Source organism: Entelurus aequoreus, linkage group LG22 (genome assembly GCF_033978785.1).
Source record: "Entelurus aequoreus isolate RoL-2023_Sb linkage group LG22, RoL_Eaeq_v1.1, whole genome shotgun sequence".
Classification (NCBI taxonomy): domain Eukaryota; kingdom Metazoa; phylum Chordata; class Actinopteri; order Syngnathiformes; family Syngnathidae; genus Entelurus; species Entelurus aequoreus.
The window spans coordinates 16,996,055-17,017,715 of NC_084752.1; the positions used below are offsets into that span (position 1 = coordinate 16,996,055).

General features: G+C 39.9%; 1 protein-coding gene across 1 annotated transcript; it reads left to right on the forward strand.

The window, feature by feature from the left end:
• Window positions 1-776: 776 nt before the first annotated feature.
• On the forward strand, window positions 777-19,351 carry LOC133639847 (germ cell-specific gene 1-like protein). The gene is made up of 5 exons (XM_062033498.1): window positions 777-1,188; window positions 9,295-9,342; window positions 14,864-15,016; window positions 15,331-15,442; window positions 17,952-19,351. Exons 1-5 carry the CDS (start codon window positions 900-902, stop codon window positions 18,244-18,246), a joined length of 897 nt encoding a protein of 298 aa, XP_061889482.1. The 5' UTR covers window positions 777-899; the 3' UTR covers window positions 18,247-19,351.
• The last annotated feature ends 2,310 nt before the right edge of the window (window positions 19,352-21,661 follow it).

Genomic DNA, 21,661 nt, shown 5'->3' on the forward strand with positions numbered 1-21,661 from the left:
CTGAAATATTCTTGATTGCTAAAACAAAGTAGATGCGGGAAATGTCACTCAAAGAAAGACATGCAACTGCTACAGGAGAATACCAAAAAAAGACAAAAAGCCACCAAAATAGGAGCGCAAGACAAGAACTAAAACACTACACACAGGAAAACAGCAAAAAACTCCAAATAAGTCACGGCGTGATGTGACAGGTCGTGACAGTACACCTACTTTGAGACAAAAGCTATATTAATGCGTGGTTGGTTATGCTTTAAAGTCATATCCAACAATTGCGATAACAACTTTTTACTGTCAACCGAGTTTATGATTTCTGCTGGTGGTGTGCCTCAGGATTTTTTTCAATGCAAAAAATGTGCCTTGGCTCAAAAAAGGTTGAAAAACACTGATGTAGACCACAAGATAGTGTTTAAAATTGAGAAAAAAATCATAATGACCCCTTTAATGCGCTCTATAATCCGGTGCGCCTTTTGAATGAAAATAGACCCGCTCATCGGCAGTGCGCCTTTTAATCCAGTGCCCCCTATGGTCCGAAAAATACGGTAACTATTTTTTAAAGTATATTTCCAGACACACACACACACTGAAATGAACAGTCTGTGTTTCTTTGAATGAAGTTGTTTTCAGTGTGCACAAGGGATGGGAGGATGCTGACGCGGAGGATGAGTGGGAGGATGCACAATCCCTCATTGATACAAGGAGGAGTCAAATCCTTGGACCACGTGACTTCCTATAGCTTACACTCTGGTGGAAGGAGGGTCCAATGATGCAAAAGTCATCCCAGTGTGAAGAGGCGAAGTGTTTCTTCCACCTAATGGATCTTTTCTGGAAATGCTGCAATATGTAGCTACTGACTTCCTACTTGAAGCATTCAGGACGTCTCCTCTTTTCTTTCCCAGACAATGAAGACAACTCGCAAATGCAGGACTCTTCTGTCGGTAGGCTTGAACTTCTTCGCCTTGTTCTTCTCCATCACGGCTTTCATCACCACCTACTGGTGTGTGGGTACGCAGAGGGTGCCCAAGCCCAAGTGCAGCAAGCTGCGGACCCACCAGTGCATCGATTACGGCGTCAACGAGACCGACCCCAACAAGGTGGTCTACAGCTGGGAGACCGGGGACGACCGATTCCTGTTCCGACAGTTCCACACCGGCATCTGGGTCTCTTGTGAGGAGAACATCCACGATGAAAGTAAGAGCGTCAGGTGTGTGTGTGTGTGTGTGTGTGAGACACTTTTTCCTAACATTAAGGGCCATTTCACTGCATCTCGAGGAAATAAAATGTATAAATGCAAAATAAAATGTACAATTTTTTTTTTAATGGAGCAAAGTGTCTTGCACATATTTGCATATTTAATTCATTTTTAAATGTTTTAAATGTATAAATGCAAAATACAATTAACACTTTTTTTTAAATGGAGCAAAGTGTCTTGCACATATTTAATTAAGTTTTACATTTTTAAAATGTATAAATGCAAAATACAATCAACTACTTTTTTATTGGAGCAAAGTGTCTTGCACGTATTTAATAAATGTTTACATTTTTAAAATGTATAAATGCAACATACAATTAACAATTTGTTTATTGGAGCAAAGGGTCTTGCACATAATTAATTAATTTTTAATAACAATTTTTTTTTTTTAATGGAACAAAGTGTCTTGCACATATTTGAATATTTAATTCAATTTTAAATTTTAAAAATGTATAAATGCAAAATACAATGAACTATTGTTTTTAATGGAGCAAAGTGTCTTGCACATATTTAATACATTTTTACATTTTTAAAATGTATAAATGCAAAATATATATATATTTTTTTAATGGAGCAAAGTGTCCTGCACATATTTGCATATTTAACTAACGTTTACATTTTTAAAATGTATAAGTGCAAAATACAATTAACTATTTTTTTTAATGGAGCAAAGTATCTAGCACATGTTTAATACATTTTTACATTTTTAAAATGTATAAATGCATAATACAATTAACTATTTTTTTTGATGGAGTAAAGTGTCTTGCATATTTGCATATTTAATTCATTTTTTTATTTTTTAAATGTATGAATGCAAAATACAATCAACAATTGTTTTTAATGGAGTAAAGTGTCTTGCACATATTTAATTATTTTTTACATATTTTAAATGTATAAATGAAAAATACAATTAGCTATTCTTTTTAATGGAGCAAAGTGTCTTGCACATGTTTATTTGATTATTAAATTTTTAAAATGTATAAATGCAAAATACAATTAACTTTTTTTTTAATTGAGCAAAGTGTCTTGCATATATTTAACACATTTTTAAATGCAATTAATTGAAACATTTTAAAATGTATAAATGCAAAATACAATTAACTATTTTTTTAAATTGAGCAAAGTGTCTTGCACATATTTAACACATTTTTACATTTTTAAAATGTATAAATGCAAAATACAATTTTTTTTTTTTTTTTAATGGACCAACGTTTCTTGCATATATTTGCATATTTAATAATTGTTTTAATTTTTAAAATGTATAAATGCAAAATACAATCAACCATTTTGTTAATGGAGCAAAGTGTCTTGCACATATTTAATTATTTTTTTTACATATTTTAAAGGTATAAATGCAAAATACAATGAACTATTTTTTAATTGAGCAACGTGTCTTGCACATATTTGCATATTTAATTAATTTTTTTAATTTTTAAAATATATCAATGCAAAATATAACTAACTTTTTTTTCAATGGAGCGAAGTGTCTTGCACATATTTGCATATTTAATTCATTTTAAAAAATTTAAAATGTACAAATGCAAAATACAATTAACTATTTTTTTTAATGGAGCAAAGTGTCTTCCACATATTTAATTAATTTTTACATTTTTAAAATGTATAAATGCAAAACACATTTAACACACATCACAATTAATATCCTCATTGAATGATGACGTGTGCTGGACCTCAGACCGACTGCACTCAGTAACGAAACAAACACGCTCACATTAATATTGCGCTTATTGCAACCATAGACAGCAGAACACTTGTATTTTAACTTTTATACTTACCGTATTTTTCGGACTGCAAGTCGCCGTTTTTTTCATAGTTTGGCCGGGGGTGCGAATTATACTCAGGATCGACTTATGTGTGAAATTATTAACACATTACCGTAAAATATCAAATAATATTATTTAACTAATTCACGTAAAAGACTAGACGTATAAGATTTCATGGGATTTAGCGATTAGGAGTGACAGATTGTTTGGTAAACGTATAGCATGTTCTATATGTTATGGTTATTTGAATGACTCTTACGTTAACATACCAGGCACGTTCTCAGTTGGTTATATATGCGTCAAATAACATACACTTGTTGTTCACTATTCTTTATTTATTTTAAATTGCCTTTCGAATGTCTATTCTTGAAGTTGGGTTTTACCAAATAAATTCCCCCAAAAAATGCGACTTATACTCCAGTGCGACTTATATATGTTTTTTTCCTTCTTTATAATGCATTTTCGGCCGGTGTGACTTATACTCCGGAGCGACTTATACTCCAAAAAATACGGTACTTTAAACAAGATGCCAGACGCATGTTGGCGACTGTGGCGAAACTGTTGAGTCAAAACCGCCGCGTGACGTCACGATTTACCTTTTTCTTTTACAGTGCGCATCAACCCAGGAACATGAAAACATTAATAATTGGTTCTGTTGGCCACTTACTTCATGCAAACACTGGACAAAGTGCGTCCCTTGACAGCGTACTTTTGTTTTTTAAATATGGGACGATTCCGTTTTTCAAGGGACGTTTGGTAAACCTAACCTACGTTAATATTTCGCTTTAAGATGCTATTTTAAATATGACGTCTGCCGATGATAAGAAAGTTTGTCGCTGCAATACTAACTAATTACCTCAGTTTTATCTAAAGTTCCATCGAGGTTTGTTTTGAAGCGAAAGTGAAGGGAATATATCCATCCATCCATCCTTCCATTTTATACTGTTTGTCCCTGTCGGGGTGGCGGGGGGTGCTGGAGCCTATCTCAGCTGCATTCGGGCGGAAGGCGGGGTACTCCCTGGACAAGTCACCACCTCATCGCAGGGCCAACACAGATAGACAGACAACATTCACACACTAGGGCCAATTTAGTGTTGCCAATCAACCTATCTCCAGGTGCATGTCTCTTGGAGGTGTGAGGAAGCCGGAGTACCCGGAGGGAACCCACAGTCACGGGGACAACATGCAAACTCCACACAGAAAGATCCCGAAGACTACTCAGGACCTTTGTATTGTGAGGCACATGCACTAACCCCTGTGCCACCGTGGGAATATATGTATATATATATATTATATATTAGGGAATCATTTTTGGTGATTTAACCCTCAATTCCAACCCTTGATGCTGAGTGTCAAGCAAGGAGGTAATGGGTCCCATTTTTTTTTATAGTCTTTGGTATGACTCGACCGGGGTTTGGACTCACAACCTACCGATCTCAGGGCGGACACTCTAACCACAACACTGTAAAAAAAAAATCCTATTTTTATGGTTAATTTACTCTAAATTTCCACTGTAATTTTTCTATTTTTTTTAAATAGTTTATAAAACTGTATAATTGAAGACATTATCTGTAAATAAACAATCGGCCTGTTATTTTAAGTAATATGCTAGTAATGACAAACTATGTATATTTCTATTTTTTTTACAGAAAAATACCAAATTAATTATACATAGCATTTTCTGTTTTCTTAAATTACTTTCAAATTAATGTAATATTACGATATTTTTCCATAAAACGTTTCATGAAAATTTCTGTAATTATAATGTTTTTGATCAATATTTGGTTTACAATGTTTTACTTTAATTTTATGGTTTTCGTTTGGCAGCCATAGCTGCCAGGAGATGACCGTTTTTTTACAGAATTTTTTTTTACAGTGAAGGCCACTGAGTGATTGTCACATTATTCTCTGCATTTGACCCGTCACCCATGATCACCCCCTGGGAGGTGAGGGGAGCACTGAGCAGCAGCGGTGGCCGCGCCCGGGAATCACTTTTTTTTGTATTTAACCCCCAATTCCAACCCTTGATGCTGAGTGTCAAGCAGGGAGGTAATGGGTCCCATTTTTTTTATAGTCTTCAATCAATCAATCAATCAATCAATCAATCAATCAATCAATGTTTACTTGTACAACCCTAAATCACAAGTGTCTCAAAGGGCTGCACAAGCCACAACGACATCCTCGGCTCGGATCCCACATCAGGCCAAGAAAAAAACTCAACACAATGGGATGACAATGAGAAACCTCGGAGGGGACCGCAGATGTGGGGACCCCCCATAGTCTTTGGTATGACTCAGCCGGGGTTTGAAGTCACGACCTTGGGAAGGCAACATTGGGTTTATGGTGGGATCCGGGATCTGCCTATGAGTGCAGGGGGCGTTGCATCAAAATCAGCTGGTATAGACTCCAGCTCACCTATTACCCTGATCAGAATAAGTGGTAATAAAAAATAAGGATGGAAATATCCCATGACGCCATAACCTTTAAAGAACGTGGTTCTTAACCTTGTTGGAGGTACCGAACCCCACCAGTTTCATATGCGCATTCACCGAACTCTTCTTCCGTGAAAAATAAGTTTTTTTTGTTTTTTTTCAAATTCAAGAAATGTTTTTTTTTTTACTGGTGCACAAAATGAACCGTGCATGAACATCACCTTGTTCAAAGAACCAAACCAACAAAGTGCATGAACTCACAACAAATTACACACCTTACACACATTACCATGAATTGATTAACGTGGACCCCGACAAGTTGAAAAACGTATTTGGGTGTTACCATTTAGTGGTCAATTGTACGGAATATGTACTGTACTATGTAAACTGTACTGTTTCATATAATTTATTATCTTCCTTTGCAATCTGCTAGTAAAAGTTGCAATCGATCAATCAAACAACCTGCAAATCAGATGGAAAATTAGGGGGAACATTGTTTGGGGGTATCCATAATACGCTGATAGGGAGAAGTTTTTATTTACACGATAAGTCGGATGTGTCTTTACCTCCGTGGCGAACCCCTGAGGCCGACTCACCGAACCCCTAGGGCTCGATCGAACCCAGGTTAAGAACCACTGCCTTAGGGTCTCCACTCTTGCATGAACACGACACACAAACACCGGGCGAGTAACTAAAGAACAAGCGACTTGTAGGAGGAGATAATTGTGACGTGCAGTGTTGGGTTAGTTACTGAAAACCAGTAACTACTTACAATTACTAGTTACTTAATTTCAAAAGTAACTCAGTTACTAACTCAGTTACTTACATCAAAAAGTAATGCGTTACTGTGAAAAGTAACTATTTAGTTACTTTTTTTTTCTTCTTTTTTTTTAAAGCTCCCATTAATGCCCTTTTAGCCTTCATTACAATACTGTTATTGCACTGGAGAATAATACAATCAGTTGATCAACTTGACATGCATTTTTATTGTCATTTTAACATAATTAATGAAAAACAGTGCAACATAAAAAGGCATTTCTCCTGTCTTTAAACTTGGACCAATGACCATTAATAAAAAAACTACTTAAAGTGCAACATAAGAAGGCACATCATCTTCCTTAAAACATAGATAGTGAAATAAAGCCTGATGCTGCTGTCTTCCACACTTGGAGCCATGGATTGTACAATCCTTGTTTTCAGTGGCAGGATCATTGACACAGATGGTGAAGTTTCAGTGTTCAGTGGAGATGTAACACTTTTGAGGGGTTTAAGCACCTGGAGGACCTCCTCTGCCACTCTCACATCATCATCAGACAGGTTGATGATGTCTTTGACATTTTTCTTCAGGGTGTTGTGGGTCAATGCAGAGTATATAGCTGCCTGCTGCTCCAACATATCATAAGTGGAGTTCCACTTCGTTGGGACATCATGTATGAGCTTTATGAGTAGGCAGTTTTAGCATTTCTTGCTTTGTCTTAAGCACATGAGCAGCTGTTGTGCTAGGAAACCTCCTTCCTGATCCATCCTATTGACTGAGATGTGATGCCAAATTCACTACATGTGCAAAGCATCTATCTGTGGTCCCAGTCCTGTCTCATTCACTGCAATTATGTGATTTTTGGCATTATCACGTGTGACTGGGATATCTTTATCTTCCATTCCTCCACTGCTTGTGTCAGTACCTGCGCAAGGTGACTCTCGTAGAGGGGGCGTGTCTTCTCATCTGCCAGTCTGCTGTGATAAAGTGAGCGCTTATCGTCACATAGTTTCCCTGGACGTCCACTAGTCTGTCGTGAGCGCAACAGATGATGCTCGGGATAGTTCATCCACAACTTTTTTCTTCTCCTGCTCATAAAGATCTGGCACAATCTTATCGCTGAAGTGGGTGCGCGACGGGATGTCGTAACGTGGCTCAAGCACGTTCAGCATGTGTTTAAAACCCTCGTCTTGCACAACTGAGTCTGCACCTATAAACACACCGATTAAATGGCGCGGGGCGTTCAAGCTCCTCCATTACTCCGCTCGCCATGACCACGCTGTGTGTGGACTGAACGTGCATGCGAACAACCTTTTTGTTTTGTTTTACATATCAAACCGCGGATCACGTGTGTGCCTCCCCTTCCCACACCCACACCCAGACACACACACACACGCCTCTTTTCTTCTCTCCGGCATGTGACAGAGGAAGATTCAGAAGAAAGACACCGCAGCGCTTCTGTTTCTAGCCGATACTACATAAAAAAATAACGTAAAATAACGCAGTAACGCATCATGTAGTAACGGTAACTGAGTTACTGAATATAAAAAAAGAACGCGTTAGATTACTAGTTACCGCCGAAACTAACGGCATTACAGTAACACGTTACTTTGTAACGCGTTAGTCCCAACACTGGTGACGTGTGTGTGAGGTCAAGTAAAGTGGAGGTCAAAGCTGTTCTCTGACAAGATTACTCTTCTGCGGCTAAATCTGGATTTGCCACTGGGTGCTCATTTCCTAAATGTATTAAAGACCCTTGCAGCATCAGTTGGTCGCCGTCTAATGTCGAGTTTCTTGTGTGCGGTGTACATAAAAACGATGCACGGGTGTTCTTTTTCGGGTGGGAATTGCCAGCACATGTCGTTCTCATCAAGCGCCCGCGCCACGGAGGGGCAGCTGAGCGAGCTTGAGTTAATAAGGATTATGTAACAGCCGCCTTGATGAGTTTTTCCTTAAAACAGCTGTTGCCAACTTCCGCCTACCTGATTAACGTGTCCCTTTTACAACATTCTCCGTCCGACATATGACAAAAGCCTCAAAATGTGACTTATATTTATATAGCGCTTTTCTCTAGTGACTCAAAGCGCTTTACATTGTGAAACCCAATATCTAAGTTACATTTAAACCAGTGTGGGTTACACTGGGAGCGGGTGGGTAAAGTGTCTTGCCCGAGGACACAACGGCAGCTACTAGGATGGCAGAAGCAGGGATCGAACCCGAACCTGGAATGCGCTCCCAACAGGTATAAAAGAAAGGGCATCTCTATCCTCCTTCAAAACCGCAATAAAAGTTCACCTCCAGGCAGCTACAACCCTAAACTAACACCCGCCCCGGATTGTTAATAATCAAATGTAAACAATCAAATGCAGATACTTTTTCTTATGCCTTCTGATCTCTCTCTCTCTCTCTCTCTCTCTCTCTCTCTCTCTCTCTCTCTCTCTCTCTCTCTCTCTCTCTCTCTCTCTCTCTCTCTCTCTCTCTATGTCCACTACTTGCTGTCCATATCCTACCCGCCCACCCCCCCTCCACACCCCTGATTGTAAATAATGTAAATAATTCAATGTGATTATCTTGTGTGATGACTGTATTATGATGATAGTATATATCTGATAGTATATATCTGTATCATGAATCAATTTAAGTGGACCCCGACTTAAACAAGTTGAAAAACTTATTCGGGTGTTACCATTTAGTGGTCAATTGTACGGAATATGTACTTCACTGTGCAACCTACTAATAAAAGTCTCAATCAAAAAAAAAAAAAACCCTCAAGTTGCTGGCACGGCCACTCTACCAACCGAGCTATACCGCCCCAAAGTGGACACTTTGCATTGTTTATTAGGCTCCATGTGTTTTGCTTTTTAAATATAGTTCTTTGCAAAGTGGGATTATGCAGTGAGTCAAGAAGCAGATGCTGAGAGGGCTTGGCAACCGACTGACCATCTGGCGGAGGTCAATTAAACAATATCAAACTCGCCGCGTTTCCCCTGCGACAGAATGTCGGTGTTTTGTACCGGAATGTGGACGATACAAATAACAATGATGACTTTTTTTTTTTTTTTGTTGTGATACCAGGTGAGAGATGCAGAAGCTTCATTGACTTGGCTCCTGCGTCAGAGAAAGGTGAGCTGAACTGAAACGTATAAATGTTTTTATTTTACAGCGTGTCAATGTTGATAGGGGTGTCTCGGTGCAACTTTCTCACTTCTGATAGGATACCGACAATACCAATATTAATTTAATACGATATCAGCACAAATCATGGTATAGACTAGGGTTGTACGGTATACCGGTATTAGTATAGTACCGCGATACTAATGAATCATATTCGGTACTATACCGCCTCTAAAAAGTATCGGTCGAAGTCATGTCGTGACATTGCCGGTTTACGAGCAGAGGAGCATGTTCGGCAGCGCACAATCACGGAGTACTTACAAGCAGACACAGTATATAGACAGAAAAGGGAGAACGGACGCATTTTGGCTTAAAAACTAATGATAAAGGTGAAGTTATAACACTGAAACGCCCTCAGAGGTGCTTTTAAGACATGGCTAGATAGCTAGCGGCTAACGTCCATCTGTTGTCGGCAGTGTTTTAGCTACTTCTAAATCACTAATCCTCGCCTCCATGGCGACAAATAAAGTACGTTTCTTACAAGTATCATCCCTGCAGGACGAGGAATAGCTAAACATGCTTCACTACACACCGTAGCTCACCGGGGTCAAAATGTAAACAAACGCCATGGGTGGATCTCCACATCCACTGTAATAATATCAAGTACAGACACGTATCTAGTCGATACTAATATCATTACGTTGATATTTTTTGGCATCACATCATCTTCTTTCCTTTTTAAAAAAAGTATATTATGTTTATAAACTCAGGAAATATGTCCCTGGACACATGAGGACTTTGAATATGACCAATGTATGATCCTGTAACTACTTGGTGTCGGATCGATACCCAAATTTGTGGTATCATCCAAAACTCATGTAAAGTATCAAACTACAGAAGAATATGTGATTATTACATTTTAACAGAAGTGTAGATAGAACATGTTAAAAGAGATAGTAAGCAGATATTAACAGTAAATGAACAAGTAGATTAATAATTCATTTTCTACCACTTGTCCTTAATAATGTCGACAAAATAATAGAATGGAAAATGACACAATATGTTACTGCATATGTCAGCAGCTAAATTAGAAGCCTATGTTTGTTTACTTACTACTAAAAGACAAGTTGTCTAGTATGTTCACTATTTTATTTAAGGACTTAACTGCTATAAGAAACATATGTTTAATGTACCCTGAGATTTTTTGTTAGAATAAAGCCAATAATGCAATTTTTGTGTGGTCCCCTTTATTTAGAAAAGTATCGAAATAATTTTAATATTGGTACCAAAATATTGGTATCGTTACAACACTAGTACATACTATTTTGTGGTGTGGTATGTTAGAAAAGGCTTGATGAGGTGAAGTTACTCCGAGAACAATAGTGCGTATGAAAACACTAACCTTATGACAAATCCATGCTTTCGAGGTGTCGTGTTAATTCGTTTTTTTTAGTAATTCATTCAACTAAGTGCACGACGCAGTAAATAGAATGATGCGGACACGATTGTTTTCCCGGATACTTTCCAATACGCATCTGCCTACGGCGACGTATGTGTAAGTGATATACAACTACAGCATACCTTTGTGATACTTGTTCATATTGACAAATGTGGTGTTTTAGACTGCAGTATTAATTAATTAAGAACACATATTACACATGTCTTGTTATGATCCGTTGCCTGGATCATAGTTTGTTTACGTTTTGATTCACTTGTTGTTTAAGTTCTGTTTCAGCGCCCCTGTTTTGTGTCTCCTTGGTTGCTATGGTTATTCATTGTGTTCACCTGCCTCTGTTTAGTGTTCGGGACGTTCACCTGTTCCTGGGTACTAATCAGAGAGCTATTTAGTCCTGCCTTTTCGCTTCACTCAGGCTGGTGCTTTTGTTTGCGCTCATGCAAGATGTGTTTCTTGCGCTAAGTTCCGCCTTAGTTAGGCTGACCATATTCTGAAATCTCAAAAAGAGGACACATATACTGTATGCGTGCCAAGGCGGGCAGCACGCCAAGGCCGGGACTAGGTGAAAATTTGCCAATGATACACGAACTTGCTTTATAAATAATATATTTATTTAAATAAAGCCTTTTTTCTCCTCTGTTGACAGCAGTGTTGGCGCTAGGAATTTTCAAAAAGGGGTACATTTTTGGGGTGCCACTTTTATGTAAGCGTTGTGAAAACAAATGATAAACGTATGCATTGTCCTGTTATATCTCACATTCTATATTGTGTTTTGGAAAAAGGTTGTCATAAACGTTACTTAATTCATTAAAAGAAATAATAAAAAAAGAAGACAAATTTGTATACATCTGTAAATGTATTCAGTTATAAACATTGATTCACTTTCTTCTTTCCTTCATAGATCTGAACTTTACCGCTGCTGGTAGTGTTTTCTATGTTTTTATTTAATAAGTTGTAGGTGTATTTATTTCAGTATAAAAGTGTAAAAAGTGTATATTGTAGCGTCCCGGAAGAGTTAGTACTGCAAGGGGTTCTGGGTATTTGTTCTGTTGGGTTTATGTTGTGCTACGGTGCGGATGTTCTCCCAAAATGTGTTTGTCATTCTTGTTTGGTGTGGGTTCACAGTGTGCGCATATTTGTAACAGTGTTAAAGTTGTTTATACGGTCACCCTCAGTGTGACCTGTATGGCTGTTGATCAAGAATGCATTCACGTATGTGTGTGTGAAGAGCCGTAGATATAACGCAAATGTAGTGCCTTTAAGGCACGCCCTCAATATTGTTGTCTGAGTGGAAACCAGGAGAATGGTTGCCCCGGTAGGTTTTCGGGAGAGGCACTGAAATTCGTGAGTCTCCCGGGAAAATCAAGACGGTTGTTAAGTATGTCAATCAATCCACTCCCTCGCTCTCTCTGTCTCTGACCCTCCCTCATGAATGTTTCTGCGTGCGCACACCTTCACAATTTGTTTTGTTCTTAACCCTGGACGTACATTGAAAATACATGCAACCCTAACTCAAAATGCCGGACTTTTAAGGTATTTAAGAAACCCCGCCCGGACAGCCCCGCAAAAGAGGACATGTCCGGGGAAAAGAGGACGTATGGTCAGTCTAGCCTTAGTTTTCCTGTGTAGCTATCCCGTTAGCTTCCACGCTTGTTTTGTTTGTTTTCTTGTGTTTGTTCGTTCCGGCCTGGTTTATAGGAATAAATCGTACTCTTATCTGCACGCCGTTTCCTGTCGTTTCGTCTGCACCCTGCAAGAACAATCCGCGCATCACCATGCGACCCAACCGCTACATGTCTAGCTTGTGTGCTATAGTTTGCTCAGCTGTTGTGTAGCTGCCGGCTCCAAGTAGCCTGTTCACCTTTTGTAAATGACCTCACTAAAATACGAGACCAACTTTGTGCGCTTTTTGGAGGACGTTTAGATTTTAACTGGCTGACCAGCTTTGCACGAGTAAACACGCGGCAGGACTGCTTGATTGCTCGATACTTGTTTTTTGTTGATATTAAACTGATATCCTTATCTATGATACAATCTTTTTCCACAAGGATGGTCTGAAATGTGTGTCTGAAAGCATTAATAATCCACTCTACTGCATTGTACAAACCCCGTTTCCATATGAGTTGGGAATTTGTTTTAGATGTAAATATAAACAGAATACAATGATTTGCAAATCCTTTTCAACCCATATTCAATTGAATGCACTACAAAGACAAGATATTTGATGTTCGAACTCATAACCTTTTTTTTTTTTTGCAAATAATAATTAACTTAGAATTTCATGGCTGCAACACGTGCCAAAGTAGTTGGGAAAGGGCATGTTCACCACTGTGTTACATGGCCTTTCCTTTTAACAACACTCAGTAAACGTTTGGGAACTGAGGAGACACATTTTTTAAGCTTCTCAGGTGGAATTCTTTCCCATTCTTGCTTGATGTACAGCTTAAGTTGTTCAACAGTCCGGGGTCTCCATTGTGGTATTTTAGGCTTCATAATGCGCCACACATTTTCAATGGGAGACAGGTCTGGACTACAGGCAGGCCAGTCTAGTACCCGCACTCTTTTACTATGAAGCCACGTTGATGGAACACGTGGCTTGGCATTGTCTTGCTGAAATAAGCAGGGGCGTCCATGGTAACGTTGCTTGGATGGCAACATACTGTATGTTGCTCCAAAACCTGTATGTACCTTTCAGCATTAATGGCGCCTTCACAGATGTGTAAATTACCCATGTCTTGGGCACTAATACACCCCCATACCATCACAGATGCTGGCTTTTCAACTTTGCGCCTATAACAATCCAAATGGTTCTTTTCCTCTTAGGTACGGAGGACACTACATCCACAGTTTCCAAAAACAATTCCAAATGTGGACTCGTCAGACCACAGAACACTTTTCCACTTTGTATCAGTCCATCTTAGATGAGCTCAGGCCCAGCGAAGCCGACGGCGTTTCTGGGTGTTGTTGATAAACGGTTTTTGCCTTGCATAAGAGAGTTTTAACTTGCACTTACAGATGTAGCGACCAACTGTAGTTACTGACAGTGGGTTTCTGAAGTGTTCCTGAGCCCATGTGGTGATGTCCTTTACACACTGATGTCGCTTTTTGATGCAGTACAGCCTGAGAGATGGAAGGTCACGGGCTTAGCTGCTTACGTGCAGTGATTTCTCCAGATTCTCTGAACCCTTTGATGATATTACGGAGCGTAGATGGTGAAATCCCTAAATTCCTTACAATAGCTGGTTAAGAAAGTTTTTTCTTAAACTGTTCAACAATTTGCTCACGCATTTGTTGACAAAGTGGTGACCCTCGCCCCATCCTTGTTTGTGAATGACTGAGCATTTCATGGAAGCTGCTTTTATACCCAATCATGGCACCCACCTGTTCCCAATTTGCCTGTTCACCTGTGGGATGTTCCAAATAAGTGTTTGATGAGCATTCCTCAACTTTATCAGTATTTATTGCCACCTTTCCCAACTTCTTTGTCACGTGTTGCTGGCTTCAAATTCTAAAGTTAATGATTATTTGCAAAAAAAAAAAAAAATGTTTATCAGTTTGAACATCAAATATGTTGTCTTTGTTGCATATTCAACTGGATATGGGTTGAAAATGATTTGCAAATCATTGTATTCCGTTTATATTTACATCTAACACAATTTCCCAACTCATATGGAAACAGGGTTTGTAACTTGAATATTTAGCTATAATCGGTAATTGCCTGTCTGATGCTGAATTGTTCAATTTTAAGCTCTTTTGTCAGATTGTGTCAGAGAAAACACATATTAAACATCCTTTTAATTTCACAAAACCATAAAAACAGTCCACCTGTGTAGTAGATGACTCTCGACTGTTTCTTTATTCCTGATCAAAACAACAAATTGAAGCCATTTGGATCCTTTCTAAGTATTTACACAATAATACGTCTAAGTATGTTCCTTAAAATACAGTTCAATGTGACATGAAATAGTCATACTATTGTCAGGGACTGCTGTCGGTCTTGAACCCCCAGATGCAGAGATGGCAGGTGTAGCGCAGGAAAATCGTTTATTTGATGATTGCAATACTGTTCATCAGGGATGCTGTGGCTGTCGCTGGTGTCTGAGATGCTGTACATCGTTCTACTGGTGGTTGGCTTCAGCCTCATGTGTTTGGAGCTCGTCCACTCAAGCAACGTCATCGACGGGCTCAAGCTCAACGCCTTCGCCGCGGTCTTCACCGTGCTCTCAGGTTGTTACGTTGTGTTGCTCTCTGCTCTACTTTTGGAACTAATGTGATTAAATACAAGAGCAATATTCATTCTACAGCCTTTACAAAGATACAATTGATTAGAAACACCTTTTGAGTGGTGCAGTGCAGTGCAAACTACAAGCACAACAACACACATTGTAAATAAAATAACAATTTAAGCAACTCTTGTATTAGATGTTAATGTTGTGTTCTTAGTGCCAACAAATAAGCTCCTATTAAAGATGAATTGGAAGATGAAATAAAGAGCACAGGCAATCACGTTGTCTTTTCTAACCCCGTCCATTTGAATTCAGGTCTCCTGGGCATGGTGGCTCATGTGATGTACACACAGGTCTTCCAGGTCACTGTCAGTCTGGGGCCCCCTGACTGGAGGCCCTATAACTGGGACTATGGTTGGTCCTTCTGGTAAGACTCAAGTCTGTTACAGGTGGTCCTCGTTTTACCACGTTTCTTGGTTACGGCACATTCCCTTAAAATCGGTACCATATTTTCTGGACTACAGAGCACAACGGTGTTTATGTTGTGTAAAGGAAATGCCATATTTCTAGGAAGCTCATCTTGTATTTGAGATTGTTTATAGCAGTGGTTCTCAACCTTTTTTCAGTGATGTACCCCCTGTGAACATTTTTTTAATTCAAGTACCCCCTAATCAGAGCAAAGTATTTTTGGTTGAAAAAAAGAGATAAAGAAGTAAAATACAGCACTATGTCATCAGTTTCTGATTTATTAAATTGTATAACAGTGCAAAATATTGCTCATTTGTTGTGGTCTTTCTTGAACTTTTTGGAAAAAAAGATATATAAATAACTAAAAACTTGTTGAAAAATAAACAACTGATTCAATTATAAATACACATAGAAGTAATCATCAACTTAAAGTGCCCTCTTTGGGGATTGTAATAGAGATCCATTTGGATTCATGAACTTAATTCTAAACATTTCTTCACAAAAAAAGAAATCTTTAACATCAATATTTAAGGAACATGTCCACAAAAAATCTAGCTGTCAACACTGAATATTGCCTTGTTGCATTTCTTTTCACAGTTCTTCGTGACAGACATTTAAAAAAAATCTCACGTAACCCCTTGGCATACCTTCAAGTACCCCCAGGGGTACGCGTACCCCCATTTGAGAACCACTGGTTTATAGGGTTAGGCGAAATAAGTGCTCAGCTTCAGCTTAAACCCTTTCGGTCTGTAACATTGTCAATTTATGAATGTACAACTGTTTGTTTATGTAAAACTGTTTGTTTATTTTGTTGACCACTGACCGAAGAAATAATAAACTAACTAAACTATATAAGCCAGTAGCCTTGCTCACCAGGTCAGACATAGACAAAGGTCTGCAGGCAACATAAACAACGATGTCCTAGGTCCGATTGTTACACGACGGACAAAGTGTTACCAAAAAGAGAAACATGCAACCAGCTCTATGACAACAAGTTGCTTATAATAAGTGAACTCTTCCCAAGGGAAATGTACGGTACAATATTTAATGCATTATACTGTAGTTGTTTGTGGTACATGCTGTTGTAATGGGTTTTTAACAATAGTTCTTATTTATTTATTTATTTATATGAGCTCAGGCCCAGCGAAGCCGGCGGCGTGTCTGGGTGTTGTTGATAAATGGCTTTCGCTTTGCATAGTAGAGTTTTAACTTGCACTTACAAATGAAGCGACAAACTGTAGTTACTGACAGTGGTTTTCTGAAGTGTTCCTGAGCCCATGTGGTGATATCCTTTACACACTGATGTCACTTTTTGATGCAGTACCGCCTGAGGGATTGAAGGTCCGTAATATCATCGCTTACGTGCAGTGATTTCTCCAGATTCTCTGAACCTTTTGATGACATTACGGACCGTAGATGTTGAAATAGCAATATTCAAATGCAATAGCTCGTTGAGAAATGTTGTCCTTAAATAATTTTCTCACGCATGTGTTCACAAAGTGGTGACCCTCGCCCCATCCTTGTTTATGAAGCTGCTTTTATACTCAATCATGGCACCTACCTGTTCCCAATCAGCCTGTTCACCCGTGGGATGTTCTAAATAATAGTTTGATGAGCATTCCTCAACTTCCTCAGTCTTTTTTGCCACGTATGCCAGCTTTTTTGAAACATGTTGCAGGCATCAAATTCCAAATGAGCTAATATATGCAAAAAATAACATTTTCTCAATTCGAACTTTAAATATATTGTCTTTGCAGTCTATTCAATTGAATACAGGTTGAAAAGGATTTGTAAGTCATTGTATTCTGTTTTTATTTACCATTTACACAACGTGCCAACTTCACTGGTTTTGGGTTTTGTACATAAAACCAACAAAACAGGAAGAAAACATACGAGAGGAAACGTTTTATAATCCATCTGCAATTTGCAATTGCCTAAAGTTATTTTGTAATCCAACACTTAATTGTGTAGTTAAGAAAACCCAGCTGGAACGAAGTAGTCCAAAAAGTCCACGTCGCCGCCTGAAATAGTCTTGTAGCTGGACTCTCACCTCTACCCAGCATCACTGTCACTAATGAAAAAAAAAAACCCAAGCTCTCGTGTCATGCAGGATTAGGCTTTGGTGCCAAAGCCCCGATACAGGCGCGATTGGGATTGCATAAGGGGATGATATTTCACCCTTTTACAATATGCGCAGTGTGTGAAAATTCATCTGTGATGCGTAACAATTCTTGACCTTTTAGGAGCATTGACCAACCTGGGTGCTAAGCACATGAGATGATAATTGATTGTCTGACCCGCTTTACTTGAGGAGAGCAGAGGGACTTAAAGGGATTGACACTAATCTAGGCAAACACGCCCTGACGATATTGAGGGGCGATATCAAAATGCAATTTGGACTGAGCGCCACTTTTTCCTCTCAAAAATTCAATCCCTTGTGTGTGTGTGTGTGTGCTGTGTGGTTCCAGCATGGCCTGGGCGTCCTTCACCTGCTGCATGGGCGCGTCGGTCACCACGCTCAACTCCTACACCAAGACCGTCATCGAGTTCCGGCACAAACGCAAGACCTTCGAGCAGAGCATCCGCGAGGAGCACGCACGGGAGGCCTTTGAATATTTCCGAGAACCCTCTGTGCACTCCATCTCCAAGTCTGTGGAGGTTTATTCCAGCCAGACCCTTAAGAGCGGCAGGATGACACCCATCCCGGCGGACTCCTTAGACCTGAGTGACATTCGGGCCTCCCTGGGGGAGGAACAATGCTGAGAGAGACCGGGTAGTCGTCTACTTCCTGGGTGAAGATGTTAACTCCATGATACATTTTGCCTTAATCGAATCTGGGAGTTGTTGGCAGTTGTGGTTTTAAACGTAGGGCGCATTCTCTTGGGGCGCCACAAGGATGTGGGGGGGGACACACACAGATTCATTGTTTTACTCGGGTTGCCAACCATCCCTTAAAAAACGTAATTGTCCCATCTAGGGTTGTACGGTATACCGGTATTGGTAGAGTACCGCGATACCTATGAATCATATTCATTAGAACCGTTCCCCCACCTACCCGTTGTCGTCACGTCGTGACATTGCTGGTTTGCGAGCAGAGGAGCATGTTCGGCGGCGCACAATCACCGAGTACTTACAAGCAGACACAGTGTCGAGACAGAAAAGGGAGAACGGAAGCATTTTGGCTTAAAAACTAACGATAAAGGTGAAGTTATAACACTGAAACGCCCTCAGGATGAGGTGCTTTAAGACATGGCTAGCTAGCTAGCGGCTAAAGTCCAGTCGCAGCCGGGAGTGTTTTAGCTACTTCCAAACCACTAATCCTCGCCTCCATGGCGACAAATAAAGTAAGTTTCTTACAAGTATCATCCCTGCAGGACGAGGAATAGCTAAACATGCTTCACTACACACCGTAGCTCACCGGCGTCACAACAAACGCCATTAGTGGATCTACACCAAACATCCACTATAATGATACCAAGTACAGTAGCGTATCTAGTCGATACTACTATGATTACATCAATATTTTTTTAGCATCACATCTTCTTTCGTTTTTTTTAAATGTATAGTATGTTTATAAACTCAGGAAATATGTCCCTGGACACATGAGGACTTTCAATATGACCAATGTATGATCCTGTAATGACTTGGTATCGGATTGATACCCAAATTTGTATCATCCAAAACTAATGTAAAAGCATCCAAACAGCAGAAGAATAAGTGATTATTACATTTTAACAGAAGTGTAGATAGAACATGTTAAAAGAGAAAGTAAGCAGATATTAACAGTAAATGAACAAGTAGATTAATAATTTATTTTTCACCGCTTGTCCTTAATAATGTTGACAAAATAATAAAATGAAAAATGACACAATATCAATCAATCAATCAATGTTTATTTATATAGCCCTAAATCACAAGTGTCTCAAAGGGCTATATGTTACTGCATATGTCAGCAGACTAAATTAGGAGCGTTTGTTTGCTTACTTACTACTAAAAGACAAGTTGTCTTGTATGTTCATTATTTTATTTAAGGACAAACTTTCAATAAAAAAAACATATGTTAAAATAAAGCCAATAATGCCATTTTTTGTGGTCCCCTTTATTTAGAAAAGTATCAAAGTACAGAAAAGTATCGAAATAAATTCCGGTACCGGTACCAAAATATTGGTGCGCGTTCTATATTGAGCCTAATCGTGACTCACTTTGTCCCGTATTACAATGAGAATCAAAAATCCATCCATCCATCCATTTTCTACTAAACCCCTTTTGGGGTTACGGGTGCGGGCTGGAGCCTATCTCAGCTGAACTCGGGCGGAAGGCAGGGTACGGCCTGGACAAGTCACAGTCAAAAATGATTAGTAAAATATCAACAGAATTCTTCAACGACAGGGCATTCTAGTTGACATTTTACAGCAAACATATACCCACGGTGTTCACTTTTTCCACATTTTGATATGTCACAGCCTCATTCCAAAACGGAATAGGTAAATTTTGTTTCCCAAAATTCTACAGACACTTCCTCATAATGACAATGTGAAGCAGTTTTTTTAAAGAATTTTTGCACACATATTAAAAATAAAAAACTAAGGAATCCCATGTAGAAGTATACACAGACTTTGCTCAACACTTTGTTGATGCACCTTCGGCAAAAATTACAGCCTCAAGTCTTTTTGAATTCGATGCCACAATCTTGGCACACCTATCCTTGGACAGGTTTGCCCATTCCTCTTTGCAACACCTCTCAAGCTCCATCAGGTTGGAAGCGTCGGTGCACAGCCATTTTCAGATCTCTCCAGAGATGTGTAATCAGATTCAAGTCTGGGCTCTGGCATTTACAGAGTTGTCCTAAAGCCATTCCTTTGATATCTTGGCTGTGTGGTTAGGGGTCTTTGTTTTGCTGAAAGATGAACCGTTGACCCAGTCTGAGTTCAGGAGCGCTTTGGAGCAGGTTTTCATCCAGGATGTTTCTATATATTGCAGTGTTCATCGGACGGCGCGGCGTGGTGGGTATAGTGGCCTTGCCATCAACGTGAGGGTTCCAGGTTCGAGTCCGACACTTCACCCTTGCTTCCAGTGGTGCTCACACTGGTGTATTAAAGTGAAGGAATGTTTGGCAGCCACGCTTCTGTCAGTCTACCCCAGGACAACTGTGGCTACAAATGTAGCTTACCACCAAAAAATGTGTGAATGTGAAGTGAATAAATCAAGGGTTCTCAGCTCTCCCTGAAAAGGGCTTTGAGTGTATAGAAAAGCGCTATTATTTTGATAATCCCTCCCTCTATCCTGACTAGTCTCTCGGTTCCTGCTGTAACGGTACAGTGAGGAAGGAGACGGCACTGTGACGTGTGTAATTAAACCAAATAAGTGGTGTGTGACTATGTGAAGCGATTATCTGTTGAGTGTTACCGGTAGGTGCGTGTTGAGGCAGATGCAAAAGTCCAGAAAGGGTAAGGCTGGCTCGGCGGTCCGGGGACAGGCAAGTGGTCAAGGGCTGGAGCGAGGCGTCGTTGTCCGGGGGCAGGCAAAAGGTCGAGATCCGGGAAGGCAGCCGGGAGTCCACAGGGGATCCGGGGAGACGAGACACACAGCTCGAAACCAGTGAATGACGCGAAGGTGCAGGACGACGACACAGGACAAGACACGGTGAGTACAGAGGAGGGGGGACACAGAGAGCAAGGAAGCACAAGCGAGAGACGTGTAGGTCTTACTGTACGGAGACAAGTAGCTGTGTTCTGGCACTGGAACGCAGGACACGCTAGCTTAAGAAGGCAGGGGAGCTTTCATCAGCGTCAGGTGTGTTGATTGTAAATTGAATGCAGGTGAGGAGCGCACAGCTGAATGTGCGGCGGCAGGAGCTTGGGCCGTAACACCTGCCGTTGGAAAACATCCCCACAGCATGATGCTGCCACCACCATGCTTCAATGTCGGGATGGTGCTGGTCTGGTGATGAGCGGTGTCTGGTTTCCTCCAAACATGACGCCTGGCATTCTCGCCAAGGAGTTCAATCTTTGTTCCATCAGAACAGAGAATTTGGTTTCTCATGGTCTGAGAGTCTTTCAGGTGAATTTTGGCAAATGTTTACTAAGGATTGGTTTCTATCTGGCCACTGTACCATACAGACCTGATTGGTGGTTTGCTGCGGAGATGGTTGTCCTTCTGGAAGGTTCTCCTCTCTCCA